General features: G+C 41.2%; 2 protein-coding genes across 2 annotated transcripts in view; both read right to left on the bottom strand.

The window, feature by feature from the left end:
- henmt1 (HEN methyltransferase 1) overlaps positions 1 to 1,566 on the bottom strand; it is an 8,428-nt gene extending 6,862 nt beyond the window's left edge. The window contains exons 1-2 of the mRNA XM_005923899.3: positions 1,419 to 1,566; positions 1,056 to 1,168 (exon numbers count right to left, since the gene is read on the bottom strand). Coding sequence (XP_005923961.1) covers positions 1,056 to 1,168; positions 1,419 to 1,502 — 197 coding nt within the window. The 5' untranslated portion in view covers positions 1,503 to 1,566. The remainder of the gene's footprint in view (positions 1 to 1,055; positions 1,169 to 1,418) is intronic.
- Positions 1,567 to 5,328: 3,762 nt separating this feature from the next.
- The window catches only part of LOC102300190, a 35,516-nt gene continuing 18,846 nt past the window's right edge, over positions 5,329 to 21,998 (bottom strand). The window contains exons 30-59 of the mRNA XM_005923869.3: positions 21,650 to 21,910; positions 20,937 to 21,206; positions 19,889 to 20,152; positions 19,539 to 19,799; positions 18,528 to 18,791; positions 17,595 to 17,855; positions 16,966 to 17,226; positions 16,485 to 16,745; positions 15,608 to 15,868; positions 15,254 to 15,511; positions 14,721 to 14,978; positions 14,383 to 14,643; positions 14,071 to 14,120; positions 13,572 to 13,782; positions 12,981 to 13,241; positions 12,543 to 12,803; positions 12,157 to 12,417; positions 11,472 to 11,732; positions 10,983 to 11,243; positions 10,616 to 10,873; positions 10,192 to 10,455; positions 9,789 to 10,049; positions 8,933 to 9,193; positions 8,444 to 8,704; positions 8,089 to 8,346; positions 7,640 to 7,900; positions 7,229 to 7,516; positions 6,547 to 6,783; positions 6,270 to 6,335; positions 5,329 to 6,177 (exon numbers count right to left, since the gene is read on the bottom strand). Coding sequence (XP_005923931.2) covers positions 5,885 to 6,177; positions 6,270 to 6,335; positions 6,547 to 6,783; positions 7,229 to 7,516; positions 7,640 to 7,900; positions 8,089 to 8,346; positions 8,444 to 8,704; positions 8,933 to 9,193; positions 9,789 to 10,049; positions 10,192 to 10,455; positions 10,616 to 10,873; positions 10,983 to 11,243; positions 11,472 to 11,732; positions 12,157 to 12,417; positions 12,543 to 12,803; positions 12,981 to 13,241; positions 13,572 to 13,782; positions 14,071 to 14,120; positions 14,383 to 14,643; positions 14,721 to 14,978; positions 15,254 to 15,511; positions 15,608 to 15,868; positions 16,485 to 16,745; positions 16,966 to 17,226; positions 17,595 to 17,855; positions 18,528 to 18,791; positions 19,539 to 19,799; positions 19,889 to 20,152; positions 20,937 to 21,206; positions 21,650 to 21,910 — 7,415 coding nt within the window. The 3' untranslated portion in view covers positions 5,329 to 5,884. The remainder of the gene's footprint in view (positions 6,178 to 6,269; positions 6,336 to 6,546; positions 6,784 to 7,228; positions 7,517 to 7,639; positions 7,901 to 8,088; positions 8,347 to 8,443; positions 8,705 to 8,932; positions 9,194 to 9,788; positions 10,050 to 10,191; positions 10,456 to 10,615; positions 10,874 to 10,982; positions 11,244 to 11,471; positions 11,733 to 12,156; positions 12,418 to 12,542; positions 12,804 to 12,980; positions 13,242 to 13,571; positions 13,783 to 14,070; positions 14,121 to 14,382; positions 14,644 to 14,720; positions 14,979 to 15,253; positions 15,512 to 15,607; positions 15,869 to 16,484; positions 16,746 to 16,965; positions 17,227 to 17,594; positions 17,856 to 18,527; positions 18,792 to 19,538; positions 19,800 to 19,888; positions 20,153 to 20,936; positions 21,207 to 21,649; positions 21,911 to 21,998) is intronic.

A 21,998-nucleotide genomic window follows, 5' to 3' on the forward strand; every position in this document is an offset into this window, starting at 1 on the left:
GAGTCGAGTTTTTATCATTTAAAAATGTTTAGCTTTTGTTTGGTTTTTATTAGTTTCAGTGTTAGTTTTACACTATGTACTTATCATTTTATTTAAGACAAATGCAAGAGGTGGGGATTTGTGAAAATCAGCAATGTTACGATATAACCAACAGGACTCTTTGAAAGCAGCTGACTCACAGGCCTGAAGACATCCAAAGCCTCAAAAACGTCGATCAAACCTTCATCTTGTAGTTTGTGATAACAAATTTTACCAAATTAAATACCCACTCTAAGGATATTTACTCTACAGAAATATTTTAGTGATCTCATAAAGTCGTTTCAGTCAATTTTTTTTGCAAAGGTCTAGGCTACGTCCACACATACCCGGGTATTTTTGAAAACGCAGATTTTTCTATGCGTTTGCACCTTGTCCACACGTAAACGGCGTTTTCGGTCACTGAAAATGGAGATTTTTAAAAACTCCGGCCAGGGTGGATATTTTTGAAAACTCCGATTTTGCCATTTACGTGTGGTCAAGAAAAACAGAGAAAATGCAGCGTCAAAGGTGTGCGCCTTTTTTGACGTCACACTGTGCGCCACGTTATTGTTTCGGTGAAATGAATTTCTATAATACTGTTAATTGTACTCTCTGCAGTGGTTAAATGCTTACATATACACACAGTTACTGTCCCTCCACACATACGACTCGGTTCTGCTTCTATGCCCCATCCTTGTTTACTATTTCCCAACGAGGCTTCTAGACTTCTGATTGGCCAACATTTCTACACTGTTAGGAATATATCGCCACCTGTTGCTTTGGCATGTTCATAGCAGCGGTTTCCTTCATTTTTGAGTTTAAGTGTGGACGGGATTATTTTATAAAACGAAATGAAAAATCTCGACATAGCCTAGACAGACCTGTTGTCTCCGTTAACATGTTAAGAGGAATATATGTTGGTGCACTGATGCACAAGATTCGCCAAAGAATACACTTTAAATTACTTTAACCCCGCAGTCTAATCTTAACTCTCACCATTTGCGTGAGCAGACATACATACATACATACATACATACATCCTTTTCTTGACTTTGGCACCGTTCACGTCCACTCCAACCAGAAGTTCAATTTCGTGGTGAAACTTGAGCATTTTGAGGAGGGTACACTCACCGCAGCCCAAGTCCACCACCTGGACAAAGGCACAGCGCAGACTCTCGGTTAAAGAAATTTAATAAGAAATTGTAAATACAGTGAACCCAAAGCGTTAAGAAAAGCCAAGGCAACGTAGTTTATTATGCACTATAGTAGCTAACTTAATTGGTTTGGTGAAAATGTTTGCTAACATAATTAGCTTTGGTGTAGTCAAACGTCGTTAAAAGAAATTCTTGCTTTTAAGCTAAAGTTTTAAAAAATGTATTTTTCACGAAGACATTAGCGACCTTTTTAGGTTTGTTCCTCTTGACAAAATCGACGACAAATTGATGTCTTTGCTTGTGAAGCGGCGGACTGAACGTCAGATCCATCTTTGTCCCGTCTTAGAGTCCTGTAACCCCGCCCGCCGGCCACCAGAGGGCGCTGTTGTTATCGAGTCTGGAGCGTTTTTGGGTGGAGGGGAGGGTGAGCAAAGATGGTTCTTTTTTTTTTTTTTTCCATACTTTAATTAAATTTATGCACATATTACAATCTCTCGTTGGGAGACAACATTAGTGCAACAACATCTTGAATAGGTTAAAAAAGAAACCAAACGAAATAGGAAAAAAAACAAAACACATATATACATATACATAAATATATGAAGGCCATTTTTATGACATATAACAGTTTCCTTTCTGCGAACACTTTAACATACATGTGGCTTACTTAGTACACCAAAACACAAGCATTAAAAGAGAAGAGATTGAGTCCCAGTGTGCAGACAAAAGCAGCCCCTTACATGAAAGTCCCGCAGTAAGTTAAAATGACAAAAAAGATGTAATTGCAATTTTCAAACAGTTAGGGAAGGTCTTTTACTTTGCCATTTGCATTTGTGTATGTGGTATTTGCCCATAATTATCACCACCTTGTGTAGCATGGACAGTTCCTTAGATGGATCACCATTATTATATAAAACTTGTGTTAGAGTCAGTGGGGTCATCCCATCTATTCTTATACTCAACCAGTCTACTAGATCTTGCCAAAAGTCAGTTGTTACTGAGCAGGAAAAAAACAAATGATCAATACTTTCCACATTTTGTGAACAAAATCCACATGGCTCTACCTCAAACCCAAACCTTTTTTTAAGCATTTCAGCTGCTGGGTAATATCCATTAATTATTTTAAATTGCATTTCTTTGACTTTGGGGGGGATAGGCCATTTTAAAAAGTGCGTATATTTGTTCGTTATTTTAACATTACTCCCTTTTAGTTTTGTGTTACTGTTAAAGTCGTGAAATAATTTGTTTTTAAATATCTTGTTCATGGTTTTATTATTACAGTTTTTATCCGTCAAAGGAATCTGGTTTAGATGTAAAGAAGGTAGACTAATTTGTGCCTTAGAGTAATACAAATAACCTTGAATCAAACTCAACAGAGGTAAGGGGATTGCCTTACAAACCTTGTCATATTCTCTAAGGGAACACTGAATGTTAAACTTAGCATTAAAAACACCCACTGAGAGAAACTGACCCCTTTCATCAAGTAAGTCTGTTATAAAGATTATGTTTTTTTCAAACCACTCTTTAATAAACAATGACTTCTTATTAATTGTAATTGTTCTGTTATTCCACAAGGTGGAGCAATGTGGTGAAAAGTTATGGGCAAACACCATCTTCCAATAAGACAAGACCTGCTTATGATATTCTGACAGTTTCACAGGCAACTTCAATATATCAAAATCACATTTCAGGAGAAAATCCAACCCTCCCACCTTTTTGAAAATATTTTTTGGGATATGGAACCATATGGAGTGAGGTTTCAAGAGGAAGAGCAAAGATGGTTCTGTTCTTACATTATTTAAAATATATCGGCAACACATGGCTTCAAAAGTGGTAGAGTTGTGGAAGTGCATCCAACTGGTCAAAATTTATTTTTTTTTATATTAAATTAATAATTGTTGGCTTTGGAAAAATCCCTTAAAGCTTAATCGAGGCTTCAGCAGGCTTGAGCATGTCTTTGAAAGTAAAATATATGACTTATTTTTAAATATTTTTGCTTCTACTCCACATAATATAAGCAAAGCAATTATGTAGTAATACAAATGTCCATTTTCCACCACAAATATATCCCGTATTGCGCAAAAGCCTTGAGCCAACCTGCATTACTTTACATTTTGCTATGGAAAATAGAAAAAACATACACACATACATGCTAATACAGTCTAAGGCATAAATTGAGTTTGTACAAGTCTAACAAGCCAGAATGTCAATATTTGGATGGATATGACCACTTTTTTTCTGCCTGAACTCTCTTAGGCAGTCTTGTTTTGTGATTTCTATAAGCTGTTGTCATTAACAGTTCTCCAGGCTTCTCAAAGGAAATTCAAAGCTCTTCTTTGGCTGTTGACAACCTTTTGCAAAGCTCCAGTTAAATATATAAAGATAAAAGGTTAAAAAGTACTGCAGGGTCGCATTGAGCCATAGCTAAGCAGAGCAGTGTGTGGTGGAACGGGTGGAGAACCAAATAGGTTGCAGAGTGAAGAAGAGTGTGGAGCACCTTATTAATCCGAGCAAATGAATTGCAAATGGGATTCCAACACTAGAAGGGGGCCCCAAAGAGCACTTGAAATGTCACACAAACCAGTTTGTGTGACATTTGTGTGAGAGGTTAACATTTTATGGAAATATGAAAATAACCATGCTTCCATATGCCCGTTAAAAACAAAACGATACTTAAATATCCAGTAAGAGACATACAGCATGTGTATAAAAAATATTTGTGTTATGGTGTATTCCTGTGTGAAAATGGATTGTGCTATGGACAATGGACTGCTGCATGGGCTGTACTGCAGAGGGTGCTTTTCTCTTACTGACTTGAGGTCTTGTGGACTTGCAAAATCCAAACAAGAAGACCATTTTATTTCTATCTTTCTCTTAAAACACTGCTTGCAGCATCACTCACTGCAGCCACGAAAACCCCTAAACACATATAGTGAATGCAACTTTCCCACAGAGACAAGAATTCGTAATACAGTGTTTGAATACTTTCAGGTAACATACTGTTGTTCATATGATAAAACTTGACTGTCCTTAATTATCAGTTAGTTCTGATCCGTCAGGATCACCTCAGACAACTGAGGCGTCACACAGTCCCAGTTTTACACTGAAATAATTTATTTAAACAGAAACTGTTTTATCACAGCATTCAGAACATTTCATTTTGAAAGTTTTGAAACCCAAAAATAGACTTGTGAGGTTTATTATGTGCTCATTGTGCTGTGGGGCTTTACATAATACACAGTGGTCTGTCCCTCTAGGCCAGTTTATCCAAATGACCAAAGCTTCATATATACCAGATGCTGCCAGGCTTCAGTTGCATCATTTCCTTTCACAGTATATCACTGCGCTTTACCACATTTGGGAAATACGGAACAGCTGTGAGGCACATGAACAGGAATCATACATTGTCTTGATTTCCTTCCAGCACACTAGTAAGTTATGATAATAGTTGTGTTTGATGTTTAACGCACAAATGATAAAGCATGAACAAACTATAGATAATACTAGTGGTGCTGAGGTGGGCGGGACTGGTGCTGGCGGGGGCCCCAAATCAAATTCTACTTAAGGTCAAAATGACCCTCCTGGCTGTTCTAAGTGTTAAAGCTATCCATGTATCTGCCTGTCAGTGCATAAATCCCAGTGAAGACCTCTGATTTTGAGTATGAGAAAATACACATTACTTCTGTAATTTGGATTAGCATTTTTTGAATAAATAGTGACATAATGTAATAATGGATTGCATTTATATAGCACTTTTCAAGGCACCCAAAGCGCTTTACAATGTCACTATTCATTCACACACTGATGGAGGCAAGCTACGGCTGTAGCCACAGCTGCCCTGGGGCAGACTGACAGAAGCGAGGCTGCCATATCGCGCCATCGGCCCCTCTGGCCAACACCAGTAGGCAAGTAGGGTAAAGTGTCTTGCCCAAGGACACAACGACCAGGACAGAGAGCCCAGGGATCGAACCGGCGACCTTCCGGTTACAGATGCGATTCCCAACCCCTTGAGCCACGGTCGCCCCAATGTCTTCTGTTGTTTATCTGAAGTTGTTCTAAAATAATCTTCAGACTTGCACAGGCCCTGATATGTAAAGCTTCAGAGTTAAAAGATGGTGTGCTTTCCAAGTTGGAAAAAATGAAACTCCAGATTAGATTTGTTTTGTGTGTTTTCAACCTTTTTTTTATTCTTTAATTTCTGGGATTGTTCAAAAGCATCTGTCGGCGTGTTTACAATCTGAGAAGTCACATGGTACATCAAAAAGATCAGATACTGCATGGCTTTACAAATATAGCTTTATAAATTACCATTTTATTTGTTTACACTACATTTTTCATCAATCATGCAGAGAATCGAATAACCTACCCCAAAAATATAAGCATGTTTTTGATAAATACTGTATAATTTCAGCAGAGCTACATTTATGCAAATATACAAACTACTCCCACAGAAAATTCAGAAGCATTTAAATCTATAAGTGGTTGTTAGGTTTGATCATCATCTCTTTGTGACATTTAAGAAACATAATTTTATCATGACTTTGTATGCGTGATTACTTCCTTTTCACAATTATCTTCCTAAAGTATGTGTACGATCAAACCAGCATGAGTTGTGTTATGGACGCTACAAAGTGGCATATGATAGTATTTCTTTTTAGTCCAGTGTCTATTTAAGTGAATTTGTGTGTATGCGTGCACGTGTGTGTGTGTCACTAAGAGCCCACTAGAGCATCAGTGTTTCTGCACTTGGACTGGGAGTAGCTGCTTTGGTTGATGGCATTTTTGGCTGCCACCCTGACGCAGTAGGTGGTCTGGGGTTTGAGATCAGTCTCTGTGTAAGAGTCACCTTCCACTCTTCGAACTCTCGCCGGCTTGCTGGCTTTTCCCTCTATCTGCTCCTCCTCAATCATAAGTGTGTACTCGGTGGCACCCGTCACTGTCGTCCAACTCACATGCAAAGAAACTCCACTTAATCTTAATGTCAGCACCTCTGGGATTTCAAGATCTAACAGAGACAGAGGGAAGTGAGTGACAGCTGATTGATTACATGAGCAACACTATCTTGATGCTGTTTTACACCAATACAAACACACTAACCCTCTTCTAAACTGGCATAGAACTGAACAAATTCCAGGTCTCTTCTTCTGCGAGTTGTCACTGGACCTGAGGAAGATGCGGAAAGCACTCGTAAGAAAATGTCTCAAAGAGGGTTGTGTTAAATAGCAATATATAGAAAAAGAACCAACCACATTTAATTTTTAGTGGCATTATACAAAGTTATAAAGAATTACATAAAACACAAAGGAGTGTAGAAACATTTAAATCTGTTTTCCTAAGTTGCGTGCAGGCTGCAGACCACTGCTGTCTGTCTGACCTGTAATGTTTTGGCTGGGATTGCTCTCCCCTACAGCATTGCTAGCTGTCACTATAGTTGCATTAGGATCGAAGTCGGTCAGCTGGCAGGAGAGTTCGGTGGTGTTGCATAGTTTTACACGGGTTCCTCTCGATACGTTGTAGACCGTGTAACTGGTAGCAAACACTGAAGCATTCCAGAACAGGACAGCAGACTGCCTGTTGCCAGTGTACATCACACTCTGTGGAGCACACGGGGCTGGGAAGGAAACAGTGAAAATGCTGTTAACCGAAGGAAAGGGTAATGCTACAGTTAAAATTTTATCTATACTGTAATGTCAGGCTTTTGTTATTATTGCATTTGATGTATAAATCGCTATAACTTGAGGCTGACATTATGGTATAAGTTTAGTTTAATTCAAAATAAATCAGTTTAATTTAATTTATATAGCGCCAAGTCACAAATAATTGCCTCAAAGTGCATTATATTGTAAAGACCTTACAATAACACAGAAAACCCCCAACAATCAAACAATCCCCCTATGAACATGCACTTTGGCAACAGTGGGAAGGAAAAACTCCCTTTTAATAGGAAGAGACCTCCAGCAGAACCAGGGATCTGCAGCCATCTGCATTTGCATAAACATCCATGCAAAAACACATCCTGTTCCATTTAAAGTCTACAAATGAGAACAGAAAGTTACCTGTTAGTGCAGTAATGGGACTCGATGGCTTGCCGATACCAGCTGAGTTCTTGGCACGCACTGTGATGTTAAAAGCAGTGCTACAAGGCACTGGAAATTCAAAGTATGGCCTGGGTAGCCAATAAGAAGAGACAGTCATCAAGGCTTGTGGGTTGTTTTCAATCTGACCGCTGATTTCCGCCAAATAATCAACATCAGGACATGTAACTTTGCTCCATGATATCATGGCCCAGTATAACCTGTCTATCCTCTGCATACGGACATTCACACGAGAAGGAGGGCACGGGACTGAAGAAGAAGGAAGAAGCATTTTATCAATAACACTGCAAATTGACCATAAATGTAGGAGTAGAAACACATTAAACACTTTTTTCCCCCAAACTTGTGGTTAAATATAAATGTTTGACTTACCTGCTCCGGCCTGCAGAGGTGAGCTGAATGAGCTGTTGCAGATGCTGTTAGAGGCTGTCACAGAGAAATTGTAAACGCCACCGCACTCCAGCCCTTTGAAGGTGCAGGAGGGATTGCTGCTGTTACAGAACAGGGCGACTCCATTCGTGGATTGTGCAAAGCTAAAATACTCCACAGCACCCGTGCTTTTGTTCCACGACATGGCAGCCGAGTTGGTCTGACAGTCAATATCCACCGCGATATCAGAGGGCGCACAGGGCACTGATAGGAAGGAGAGAGAGGATTCCTGTTAGGGGAACGTAGCATGCAGCCCAATTTCTAAACGCAGTTTTTTAGAAATGTTGAATCTAAAAAACAGGATACCCTTTTCAGTAACACAAACTAATCAAAAGACTTGAAGAAGTAAAGCTCAATAAGATGACAGAAAATAACTGATCAGTTATTTGTACCTGTTTTAAAGGATGAACTGCTGGGATAGCTGGTACAGTTCTCCCCTCTGGCAGTGATGCTTAAATTGTACAGCTGACCACAGTGAAGATCAACCAAAGAGCAGTTGTTCACTGAGGTGTTGCAGGTTGCCACGTGTCCATCTCGAGTTGTGGCTATCAGCTGGTATGATGTGGGCACCAGAGAGTCCGCCCATCTCACTTTGGCCCCAGCGTCCTTGCACGATGGCACCACTGTTACATTGGCTGGGACGCAAGGTGCTAAAGAAGACAGAGTTATCTGATTCAAATCTCTGTGGGTGTTTGTACTGAAACTCTACTGTAGTTTAGCAGACAAATCTGGGAAGCTGAAGAATACCTGTTTGGATCTTCTTTGGAGGGCTTCTGAGGCTGCTGCACTTATCAGAGGAAGTTGCTACTATGACGCTGTAGTGCATGCCGCAGTGAACATTCTGGAGTACACATGAAGTGGAGGTACTGTTACAGGTAACAACAGAGTTGTCATCACCTTCAGCTGTGACCACATAGACTGGCGTCCCTGCAGTCACCTTCCATTCAACTAGGATGGTGTCACTGTTGCATTGGCTCATTGCACTGATGGATGTTAGAGTGCAAGGACCTACAGAAAAGAATTTAAACCAATAATTAGAAAAAGGAAAAATCCTTTCCAGTGTCTAATCTGTCACAAAGGATAAAACAGCTGAAAACAAGCTGAAAAGATATAGATAGCAGGCCTCACCCAGAGATGTCAGTGGTCAAAATACTTTGCAGAAACCTCACAAAAACACACAAAACACCACACACTTAACAGAGAGGGATCCAGAGTGCAGAGATTCCTGCTAAATACCTGTCTCAAGCTCAAAGGTGGCATTGTCAATACTGCTGCAGTGCTTGTTGATAGCCTTGAGCTTAAAGGTGTAAAGTGTCCCACAGTTCAAATCCTGGACTTTACAGGGAGATGAGGTGGTAGTGCAGCTGGAGTTGTGACCATTGGCTGCTCGGGCCAGCACAAAGTAACTGGTTGCTCCCATCGAGTCGTCCCACGTCACCCAGGCACTGTTTGATATGCAGTCCAGACTACCCTTAATGTTCCTGGGTATGCATGGAGCTATTAAAGGTGAAAGGCAAAATAATGAGCAAGTTGCTCCAGAGGAGATCCACATTTAATTCAACATAAAAGAAAAAATGATGGAAAGCATATCTATTTCTAAACTTCCAGTAGCACCCACCGGTTAACATCCTGTGAAAAATCTGTGGCTTAAGCCGAAGATCAGGCAAAACATTAATGCGCATGGTAAATGTAATATATATATATATTTAATCATCTACAGATGTTCAGTGGCACCATAAGCTCAGCTTCTTATTTCAACATGTTGAACTGCAGTTATGCGCCGGGACTCCTCCCACTTCCCACATCTGGAAACTCTCTATAACACCATCTCTAAAGAAATGTTACATACATGGTTTGCTGGCTTTTGCACCTGATGGTGCAGCTGTTGTCATAATTCAGATCTTAAGCCTTGATTTTAAAGATGAAATAAACTAACAAATATTTATTATCAGATTGATATTTGCAGCTGTTTTGCTTTCCAGATTAATACACCGTCTCATATTTGGGGTCTTATTTATGGAACAAAGACATGAAGAAAGTGTATCACGTCTCCAGCACATCAGTACATTTTGTATTTATAAGAAAAGTTTACCTGAAGAAGACTCCACCACAGCGCTCGGTTTGCTCTGGCAACCATTTCTTATAGACAGCACAGTGATGTTGTAGCTCTGTCCACAGGGTAGATTATTTAGAGTGCAGCTATTTCCAGTAGAGTTACAGTAGAGTCTCGCCCCAGTGTTGCTCACTGCAGCCACGTGGAAGTACTGGGCATCAGGGTTGGGGGACCAGGACACAACCATGGAACCTGCTCCGCATTGTGCACCAACAACCACATTCTGTGGTGGACAAGGCGCTGAGGGTGGCAGAGACACAAGTTGTTTGAGTATTTTTAAACTACTCAGATAAATTATTAAGCCTTCCATCTGTATGTAGATTGTATAAAGTCACAAGCTGTTACACTGAGTTCATGTCTGAGCCTCCGCTGCTTTTGATACCTGTTCGTACGTAAGCTTTGTTGCCCTCCAAACTGGAACAGGACTCATCCTGGCTGAACACGCTAACATTGTAGGTCTGCCCACACTGCAGCTCACTCAGATCACAGAAGGTCATAGTGTTGTTACACTCAGCCCCGTAACGGCCATCTGCTGTAACACCCACTGCAGTATATAGGAGAGCTCCGCTGGCCCCCTCCCATGTCACTGCAGCAGAGTTTGAGTGGCATCGTAAAGAAGCTTTCACGCTGGTTGGCTTACATGGCACTGTGAAAGAAAAAGATGAATTAAGCATTGCTGAGGTATGAGGTATGATATGAGCAGTAAGACAACTGACATGTCAACAACATACAATCATTTTTTTCATCATTACTATCATTGGCTAAGCTTTAAAGACATCTTAAAACACAGATCACACACCACCTACCTGACTGCAGGCTGAGGTGGGCTCGGCTGTTATCACAGCGTCCATCCTGAGCTGTAACTGTCAGGTTGTAGAGCTGGCCACAGTGCATGTTGGGTAGCTTGCAACTGCTTTTAGTTGTGTCGCACTCTGACTTGTGACCATCAGGTCCAAAAGCCTGGACCTTGTAGATGGACACACCCTCCCCTTCTTCCCATGATACCACTCCTGTGTCATTCCTGCACACCATCTCAGCTCTTACTTTCTGAGGCACACATGGCACTAAAGACAAATGTGAACACAGAAGAATATTAATTGCACTCTAATATACTATATATTCATGATTTCTTTTAAAAAATCCATCATATTTTGATAAATGAAATCTTCTAACCTGTGTTGATCTCCACAGCAGAGCTTTCAGTGCTGTTACATGTGTCATCTGAAGCAGTAACAGTGATCGAGTAGTTGAGGCCGCACAGCACGTCACCGAGCAGGCAGGTTGAGTCGTTGCTGTTGCAAACTGAAGCGTAGCCACCGCGGCCCTGGGCAACTACCGTGTAGGATAATGCTCCTTTACTTGGCTCCCAAGACACTGCCACAGCCCCAGACTCACAAACAACCCCGGCCTCCACTAGTTGTGGTATGCAGGGCACTGCAAAAACACAGGGAAAGAACGATTAGTACAGATGCAATGATCACATACAGACCTTTTCAATGATAATAACTAGTAGTAACAACATCTGTGTGTAAATATTAGATTGTTCAGTAGTATATTTAAACAATCACAAAAAATATTATGTATTTTTATTTTCCTATTTAAGAAAATTATGGACTTAGCATGTCGTAACTGGCTGTCAGACATGAACATTCCCTATTGTACCTGCTTGCATCTGCTGTGTGTCACTCTTTGACACATTGCACACATCATTAACAGCAATCACGCTGATGTTGTAGGTGAAGCCACATAAGAGGTCTGCGAGGATGCAGGACTGTGACATTGTCTCGCAACTCGTTTCATCTTCTTCCACGCCGGCGGCTTGGACAATGTAGTAGTCCGCCCCTCTGCTGGCCTGCCATTCCACCACAGCTGTGTTAGTAGAGCAATCCAGTACATGCACAACATCCTCGGGAGGACAAGGCACTGGTGGTTGAAGGACAAAGTGAAATAGCTCAATGAGGAGGTAGTAAGTGTAATGATAGTGGCTAGCTGCAACCCTAGCTCCATTTCTAGGTGCTTACACTTCTGACTCAGATAACATAACAGCTCCTTAAGCTTCATCAAGGCTTTTATACCTAAAAACCTAATAATTTTATAATGGAAAACTTAATAACATCTTCAGGTCCCTAAAAAATGACATGTAGTTTGCACTAGTAAGCGACCCAACTAAACCGCAATACTGAGTTTTGCATTTGTTTATGCCCTCCTAGAAGTTGAAATATGCCAAAAAAATATGTTTTCCGCCAGTTTGAAATTACTGTGAAACTACCAAATAAGTAGTACACTACAGCAAATCATTGCCTCACAATTTTAACTTATTTTTATTGCATATAGATTTTTTTTTTACCTGATTCCACCTGGAGTGTGGAGCTGGGAGGGCTGCTGCACTCATAATTTGAGGCCACAGTGATCACGTCATAGATCTGACCACACTGTAAGCCTGGCAGCTCACAGTTGGTGATGTTGGAGCTGCAGGTGGAAACATGGCCACTGGATGAGTGTGCTGTTGCATTGTAATACAAGGCACCCTCAGCGTAGGCCCAGTCCAAGAGGGCTGAGTTGGTGAAGCAGTCCAGAATCACTGTGCCAATGTTGGGTGTGCAGGGAACTGACAAAAGAAGGGAGTAACACTTTGAGTACTTGCACATGCTAAGAGCAATAAATCTATGACACACTGACATCATGAACATCACACAGTCCAAAGGAGATTCATTTAAAATCTCACTGTTTTACCTGAATGGAAAGTTATAGCTGGGCTGGGCAGACTTGAGCAGGTTTCATCCTCTGCCACCACCTGGACAGAATAGTCATGTCCGCACGTCAGATTGGTCAAAGTGCACCTTGGGCCTGCAGTCTGGCAGATGGACATGGACCCCACTGTGTTCTGTGCTGTCACTTTGTAAGAAAGAGCCCCATTGCTAGCACTCCAGGACACAACAGCCTGATTTTTGGAGCAAACCATCTTCACTTCCACATTAGTCGGAACACAAGGAACTAGATAAAAGTGTGAAGAATAGGAAATTAAAACTCATTTAAGTATACATTTTAAATGAACACAGAACTACATTTAAAAAAAGACTTAAATTAGATCTGTCTTTGAATTATTTACACACTTTCTATTTTCAGAGTAAAAATAACAACAGCGTAGCAAAAATACTGATTTGTCCTCACCTGATCGCAGTGGGTCACCTTTACTGGGATCAGAGTTACACTTCCTGTTTGAGGCCACCACAGTCACTGTGTAGTTCTGTCCACAGAGGACATTGGGCATGGCACATTGCTCGCTGTCAGACCAGCAGCTCGAAGACTGTCCATCTTCCGTCCTAACTTTGGCAATGTAGTACTCTGCACCAGCCGAGCCAGTCCACGACACCACAGCAATGTTGGAGATGCAGTTCATGAAGCTGGAGATACCGGTGGGTGAACAGGGCTCTTTGGGACGAAAGGAGAAAAGACTGGATTAGAAAAAAAGGGTCTCAAGTATGGTGCACAGTTCCATTTTAACAGCACATGTTTCAATGACTCCAGGTCTGCCTGTAAAAATCACGTTTAACTGACCGGCAATAAAAATTGCTTTACCACTCGTTGTCAATTACAGTTCCTTAGTATATGTAAGAAATGATGCATTTTACAACATAAAATCCTTTATGTACAATTGTTTTTACGGTTATCGTGCATTTTTGCAAAGAAATATAATATATGCATTGCCCTTTTACTTACTGGCTTGAAAACAAATTTTTCCAAGTATAAACTGGATTTTACCTGATGTAAGACTTAAAGGTGGGCTGGGGCGGCTTGTGCACACTGAATCTGCCGCCTGAACAGACAGGAAGTATTCCTGACCACAGTGGAACTCAGAAATGTAAGTCCAGGTATCATTGGTACTGAGCTGCACTTTGTGGCCAATGTTGTTCTCTGCAGTCACGATGTAAAACTCTGCAGTTTCACTGGCATTCCAGGCCAGTGATCCCACCTTAGAAAATATTACAGTACAATTCAATCATACAATTCAATCCTCATCAGAAATCAAGATAGCATTCTTACTTTGAATGTCCTTCAAGAAGGTTTGACACTTTTCCTAAAGACTACTCAATAAAATCACACGAAGGTTTGCTTAAGAGAGTTCAAGCTATATAAGCAATGAACCAGGGAGTAAGATCTATGAGTTTATCTTTACCCAGGTGAACTGGGTATGTCTTTAATTTACTGAGCAGAAACCTTTTTAAAGAGTTAAAAGAAAATCCAGATAAATAATATTCACCTTTGTAGTGCAATTAAGAGATGATGTCAGATTCTGAGGTATGCATGGTGCTAAAAAGAGAAGACATAAGTTTAGACATTTATTAGTGTTGATTAATTTGATTATTATTTCTTTATTTAATTGTATTGATTTGTCTAGAGCGACAAAATGAAAGTGCTAGGAAATGGTATAAAATGTCAGCAATTTAAAACTAAGATATTCAGCTCTGTACTGCTACTGTTCTGCATGCAGTGCGTTCATTTTCATGTGCTCTAAAAAAATCCCCATTAAAACAATTCCAGAAATATTACTGCTGTTTAAAAGCTTGTTTACCCATCCGAATTGAAGTGCTGTTGCTCGGCATGCTGGTGCATACGTAGTTCATGGCAACGACATAAACTGTGTACGTTTCACCACAGTGTAGATCATTCCAGGTGCAGATGGTGGTGTTTGTGGTGCATGTGTGGATGTGGCGATCCTGTCCTGTTGCAATGGCCATGTAGGACTCTGCGCCATCGCTCGCGGCCCAGCTGACTGAGCCCAGGCTCTGCTCACAGCGTGTAAAGCTCTGTACATGTGCCGGGACGCAGGGGGCTGACGAGAAGGTTAACAGTTTAATCATCACGCATTATGCATGTTATGTGTGAAAAAAATCTAAATGAGACACATACTTGTCATGTATTTTTCAGGCCGGCTTGTAGGACTGTCACACCAGTCATCTTGAGCTTTTACAGTGAATGTGAACAGCTGTCCACAGGGCAGGTTGGTCTCTATCATTGTGTTATTCGTTTTTAAAGACGTGCTGTATCCCAGGTTTCCGTCCGCTTTCACAATATATGCCGATGCTCCTTTAGCCTTAAACCAGTACAGCAGCACCGTCTCATTGTTACATGACCCATGGACCCTCAAACCATCTGGCTTACAGGGTTCTGATAAAAGAAGAGTCACATTGGTATTCTGAGGGATGTTGCTGTCAGTCTAGCAACTGTTAAATTTAGGGAAATTAATAGTAATTAATTGATTAATAGAGTAAATCTAAACAGTCTTTGTGGATGAAAATTCCCAACCTATCTTTATGTACAGAATAATTAATAATTAAGGTTAGGCCACTTAATAGGAAATAAAGCATGTTATTAATTCAATCAGGCAGTAATTAAAGTACAAATCACTCATTCAGTTAATCAGTACTAACGAGTTACTGTACCTGTCTGAATCTCTACAGTGCTACTGATTTCACTGTAGCACCTGTTGCTGTATGCAATGACAGAGAGTTTATAGGTGTCCCCACAGGTCAAGTTAGAGAACTGACAGGTGGAATTGGTGGAGTTGCACTTCAGTGTTGTTCCCATGTTGGTGGCAGTAGCCATGTAGAGCTCCACTCCCGCGCTTTCCTCCCAATACATGTTGGCTGTACTTGTCCCACACTGTAGATCCACTCCCACACGTGACGGCTTACAGGGGCCTAGGCCGTAATTCAAAGAGTGAAAATAGTTTTAATGATTTTATTTTAGACTGTAGAATAAATTTAAGATCGTGATTGAGACGCGGCTCAACTCACGTGTGCTAAAGGAGATATTAGTGCTTTTCTCAGTCCGGCAGTGGTCGCCGATGGTTACGAGAGTGACGTTGTACACCTGTCCACACTCCAGCTCTGTCAGATTACACTGATGTTCAGTACTCTCACAGGAAGCGCGGGAACCATCTGCTGAAACAGCAGTCACCATGTAGGAGTTTGCTCCACTGACTGGACTCCAGGAGACTGTGGCTGTGTCATTGTAGCAGTCCAGGTTAGCTGTGCACTTTCCAACTGCGCAGGGAGCTATTGGCAAAAAAACAACAACATCAGTACTGCCATGCAGGACATCGACTTTAAAGCTGCAATGATCTCCATGAATGCACGGCTCCAAATCATATTTATTATTCAAGTTTCCACTTCAGAAAATAGATGTTATACAATTCGGCAGACGAGTACACATTCACTGAGAAGCACAGGTTCTCTGCATGGGCATGTAGTTGATGTAGCTCAAAATACCCGATTTTTATGCCCTTTTTAAAAAATTAAATAAGTCCCTGATTTTTTAAAACAGCAAGCAAGACGTTGTTTGTTGCCTAGGCTGCCTGCTATGATGCTGTTATAAAAGTAAACACTTAAATGAGGTTCAAAGAAGCAAAAGAAAACTTTTTAAGGGGGTTGGCTGTCTTCAGACCAAGAGATGGCACGTGATATTTTCTGTTTATTACGTGTGTCTTACTTTTAGTTCATTTCTTCTATCATTTTAGCTTTTTTTCAATCAAGTTCTCGCAGTTTACATTATTTTCATTAAAACACATCTTAAAACCGTTCAGCTATAAGTGAAAACTGCAGTTATAAAGTTTGGGAAAGAGAGAAGGGGGTCTCAGCATACAATGTCAATAAAATTAGGCTGGTAGGGTACCTGAATACAGCAGGACAGTGTTGGACCTGCTGCTATTGACTTTCTCCCCAATAGCAATGACATTAGTGTGGTAGATGACTCCGCAGTGAAGTCCTTCCACGCTGCAGGAAGTGGCATTAGTATGACAGGACAGCGAGTGTCCGTCACGGCCAGCGAAGCGAGCCTCGTAACCTACTGCACCAAAACTTGTCTCCCAGGAGACCATCCCCTGGTTATTCTGACAGTTAACGTTTGTCTGCACGTTATTGGGCGGGCACGGCTCTGAGTGCGGAAAGAGAGACACAACAGAATGATTTAGTGTGGATGTTGATATATATTCTGTCCAATTGTTGAAGCTAAAGGCTGCCCAAAGTGACTTAATAAACTATCAGCGGGGATCTGCAAATTTAAAGAGCCCATCAGTAGTCATGGAGGAAAACATGAAGATATTTTGATACCAAAATAAATCAGGGAACAAAAAATGTTTAGCACGTGTTCTCACCTGTCACAATTAAAACTTGTTCAGTAGAGGCAGACACATTTTGGCACACAAAGTTGTTTGCTGTGACAACGATGCTGTACATTTGGCCACAGTTCATGTTGTACAATGCACAGTAAGTGTCATTGGTAACACAGGAGGTGGTGAGTCCCTGGTCTGTTTGCCCCGTGACTGTGTAGTAATTAGCACCCTTGGTTATGTCCCACTGCACCTGGCCGATTGTCACGCTGTACTGGGTGGTGATTTGGATTGGGATGCAAGGCTCTAAAAGAGAGGATGGAGGAAAACTGAGACAAAAATGTAGCTTTGTGTGTTCGAACTGCAGCTTCAAATTAAATGCAAGAAGGTAGCTTAGATTTGGTCCACTGTAGTAAAGTTATGTAATGTAAGTAATGTTAGAAAAAAGCAGAAACTTTATTGTTTCAAGAATTTTAGTGCATTTAAGGTCATTTTGGTTAATTGTGTTTTATCACTTTTACTGATACTTTGGTTGGTTTTAAGTGGGAAAGGTCAACATAATTATACAATTTCAATAAATTAGCAGTTTGTTTCACTTTTTTTAAAGGTGGAAAAACTCGGCAAGACGAAAGATGTGCTATATAGGTTCGTGAAGCCTCTGTGGTGCTGCTCACCAGTGACCAGCTGTCCTGTCATTTTAGCGATGCTGCTGCAGGTCTTTCCTATAGCTTTGACAGACACAGAGTAGCTCTGTCCACAGAGCAGCTCTGTCAGGTCACAGGAGGTCCTGTTGGTCTCACAGGTGACGTTGTGACCTGACTTTGTAGTGGCCATCGCGATGTATGACAAGGCTCCATCACTCGGCCACCATGAAACCACAGCTGCCTTAATTGCACAGTCCATATATGCCCTGATATTTATTGCATTACAGGGGACTGAGGGAAAGACAGATAAGACAAGAAACTTTATATGAATAGTAAAAATGTAAAAGCCAGGGACGGAGCATTTTACTAAAATGTAAAATTGAACATCATCCATCACTGTATCGCAACTGACAAATATGAAAAAGAAAAGCAGATTTTAACTACACAAAACTACAACTCAGTTTTCTAAAGCAGTTTTATGCTGGGTAAAATCATTTGCAGACCTCACAAACTCATATTTTATTCACAATAGAACACAGAAAGACAGAATATAAAATGTTTGAAATGAGAAAATGTTAATTTTTAAGAAAAATATGAGCTCATTTTGAATTTTATGGCAGCAATACTTCTCAAATAAGTTAAGTAGCGGGAACAAAAGGGTGAAAATGTTTCCAGGAATAATGAGGAACATTTTCCTACTAATTGGGTTAAATGGCAGTCAGTAAACAACTGACTGGGTATACAAAGATAATAAATCAGGCTTAAAATGCACTTTGCATAAAAGAAGAAACAGGACTGTTGAGCAGCAAGAATCCTGTATCAGACAAGACTCTCCCAAAAGTCACGGCAATGTTTTTATTAAAATGGTACATTTTCTCAGTTTACACATGTGACGCGTTTTTCATGTTGTACCACAGATAGTTCTCTATAATTAAAATGCATTGAATTCCCTCTCTGTCCTACCTGACGGTGTGTCAACAACAGGAGTGGGCGGGCTGTTGCAGTACCCATCAGAAGACACTACGGAAACATGGTAGATCTGTCCACAGCCGAGTCCTGTCACATTGCAGGAGCCCTCTGTTGTGGCCTGGCATGTTGTGCCCTGATTGGTGCTGTCGTGCAGTGTGGCGATGTAGGAATCGGCTCCTGAGCTTTTCGACCAGGAAACGATGAGAGAATTGGCCTGACAGTCGACCACGGAGGAGACGTTTGCTGGAGTGCACGGCACTGATGAGAAGAGACAATTGTCAATGTTTAGAGCAGAGCTGTAATGCCTGAAAGTTCGTGATTAATATCACAGAAAGATTTGAAAAAATGTTGCCTGGTGTGATGAGTCTGAATTTCTCCAGCAATAATCAGAAGGTAGTATCGGGATTTGGCAGAAACAACATGAAAGCATGGATCCATCCTGTTTTGTTTCAACTGTTCAGGCTGATGGTGACGTAATGGTGTGTTCGATATTTTCGTGGCACGCTTTGGGCCTCATAGTACCAACTAAGCACACTTACACACTATAGCCTACTCAAATATTGCTGTTGTCCATCCCTTTATGACCACAGTGTAGTCATCCTCTGATTCTTGCTTACAACAGGATCCTGCACCAAGTCAAATCATCTCTTTAAATTAACTGTACTTAAAAAGCCTCCACAGACACCAGATCTCAGAAATGTTTCAGCACCTTGTTGAATCTAAGTCAGGAAGAAAAAAGGAAGCCCAAAATGGTACAAGTAAGGTGTACCTAATAAAGTGACCAGTAGGTGAATGTATAATTACCTCTTCTGCATGAAAAAAAAATTCTTTGAAAAAAATAAACTGGCATCACCTTTTTAAAAACAAGTAGAATTTGAATTTAATGTACCGTAAGTAGATGCAAAGTCCTAAACTTTCAATGACAGTTTCAAAATCACTGGTAACTGGTGTTCCTGTCAAAATAAAACCACAGCAATAAAACGGTTCAGCAGTCGGAGTGCATACCTGTCTTGATCGTCACATTCTCACTCGGTTTGCTCTTGCACGTCATGTCCTCTGCAGACACAGTGGCTGTGTAGTATTGTCCACAGTGCAGATTGGTCAGTTCACACTGCTTGTCAGGAACCCTGCACTCGTCCACATGCCCGTCAGTACCCACTGCCTTTACACTGAAAAGCTGTCCTTCCTTTATAGAGCTCCATGACATGGAAGCCACATTGTTGCTGCAGCTCAGGCTGGCTTTGAGATTCTCAGGAACGCATGGCACTGAGTGGGACAGAAATATACGTCTGCTTTCTTTTTTCCCCCCAGTTATGTTAATGAATATTTTATGTAATTTACTGTGTGCACTGTACCTGTCCTAAACATCAGCTGTTCGCTCTCTGAGCTGTTGCAGGTTCGTCCCTCAGCCGTGACGTGCACGATGTAAATTTCGCCGCATGGCAGATGTGTGACATCACAGCTAGTGTTTGACGTAGTGCAGCACGTGGTACTGTCTCCGTACACGTCTTCCAGCGTGGCCGTGTACGTTAAAGCACCTGAGACAGTCGACCAGGTAATCGTGACTGTTCCGTTGTTGCAGTTCACTAATTCCTTTACGCCATTAGGAGGGCAGGGAGCTGTAGAAAGAGGAATAGTCTGAGGTACAGACTTGAACTTCTGTTTCTGTCCTTTCTTGAATATTATTGAGATTACACAACACAGCAACACATTACACATGAAAAACCCAGCGTGGGCTACATTTCCAAGAAAATTAACTCATAACTTGGACACATTCCCACTCAGAGTCAAGTTAGACATATTTAACCCATAAAACAGTGACTTTCAGCTGTTTTATGCAAAGAGTATTTTAACTGTAAATATTTCATGCCTGTGAAGCTGTATCCACATTATCAATTTTCACCTCACGGATGTGGTGAAGATGGACATGGGTGTGATAGGATGAGATGGAAGCAGCCAAACGAAAAAGAGGAAGAAGCAGCAGTTTATAACAAAACCAGAACATCAGTTATGTAGTAGCTCATTTACCGCTTACTGCTTGTAAAATGACAAATGTGGCGCTGACCTCGAGCACAATTTGTCCCCCCCATTAGGTGATCACTGTGTGCATTTCACACATCCTTTAAATTGCGGACAGAGCAATGGGTAAACAGCTGTATGAGCCAAAAACCAAAGATTCAGAGGAGCAGAACCATTTTCATGCCTCATATTACTGACCTTTTAAATGGTTTCTTTTTAATAGTTTTAACATATATTATGATATAATTGATATTATCAGTTTAAGTCTATTTAAATCCACAGTGCATCAGAGCACTGGTGATATTCTAGTTAAAGTGACTTCCCTTTTATCCTGGTTTTACAGTTTCGGTGTTTGCTTTTACGTTCGTTATAATTTTCCCTTACCTGTCTCGGTTTTGACAGAGTTGCTGGGTGCACTGGTGCACTGCTGGTCCTTGGCCTTCAGGGTAATGGTGAGATTCTGGCTGCATGTAAGCGGTGGCAGAGAACACATCCCATCTGACGTGGAGTTACAATCAAATGTCTGAACAGCACCCCTGGTGTCTGTTGCCACCACAACATATTCTTTGGCCCCGGCAGACTCGTTATACATCACCCACGCTGAGTTCGTCAAGCAGTCGATCTCCACGTCTGACAGCTGGGGTACGCAAGGAACTGGAGGCAACCAGGGACAGGAAATTAGGTGCTTACAGTATTCATAGATTACACAGACCACCGGATTTACAATTATATTCTGTAGATATCATCAACAGATGCTCAAATCTGCAGTCCAGAAATTATCTCAGCTGCTGAAATATGTCGTAATATTTTATTATCTGTGCATTTTTATAACAAGTCTGTTAAACTAATGACTTGGCTGGTGTGTTTCTGTCGTCACTATCACTATACATGAGTTAGAACTGTGATCTAAAATTATGACAGATTTTTTGGTTAACCTTAAATGCACAAAGCCATCTTTTGCATCATCTAAAGACCACAGGCTTACCAGAAATAAGCAGCGAATAGGGTTTCTAACAACAGCCTGTACAAGTGAGAGGATGATATGGGATGGAAGTGAGGAATATCCGATCAAAAACAGAAGAAGAGCTGATACTTGCCTGTTTTGACCATTTTAGTTTGGCTGTCTTTGCCCACACATTCATTCCTGGATGGTGTGATTGTGACATTGTACTGCATCCCGCACGCCAGTGTGCTGAGATTACAGCCGTTGTTTGTGCTACTGCAGTTGTGTCTGGCACCTTTGGCATCTGCAGCAGACACTGTATACACCACCCCTGCCACACTATTGTTCCAGGTGACAGATACGACGCCAGTGCCACAGTTCACATTAGAAAGGAAGGGTGAGGGAGGGCAGGGAGCTGAGTGGAACGGCAGAAAAAGAGGAGAAGTTGAGGTAAAGACTGAAGGTAAATAACAAGAAGGTAAAACTTTATTATGTGATGTATG

This window comes from Haplochromis burtoni, unplaced genomic scaffold (genome assembly GCF_018398535.1).
Source record: "Haplochromis burtoni strain Fernald_Lab_line unplaced genomic scaffold, NCSU_Asbu1 Contig_53, whole genome shotgun sequence".
Lineage (NCBI taxonomy): Eukaryota > Metazoa > Chordata > Actinopteri > Cichliformes > Cichlidae > Haplochromis > Haplochromis burtoni.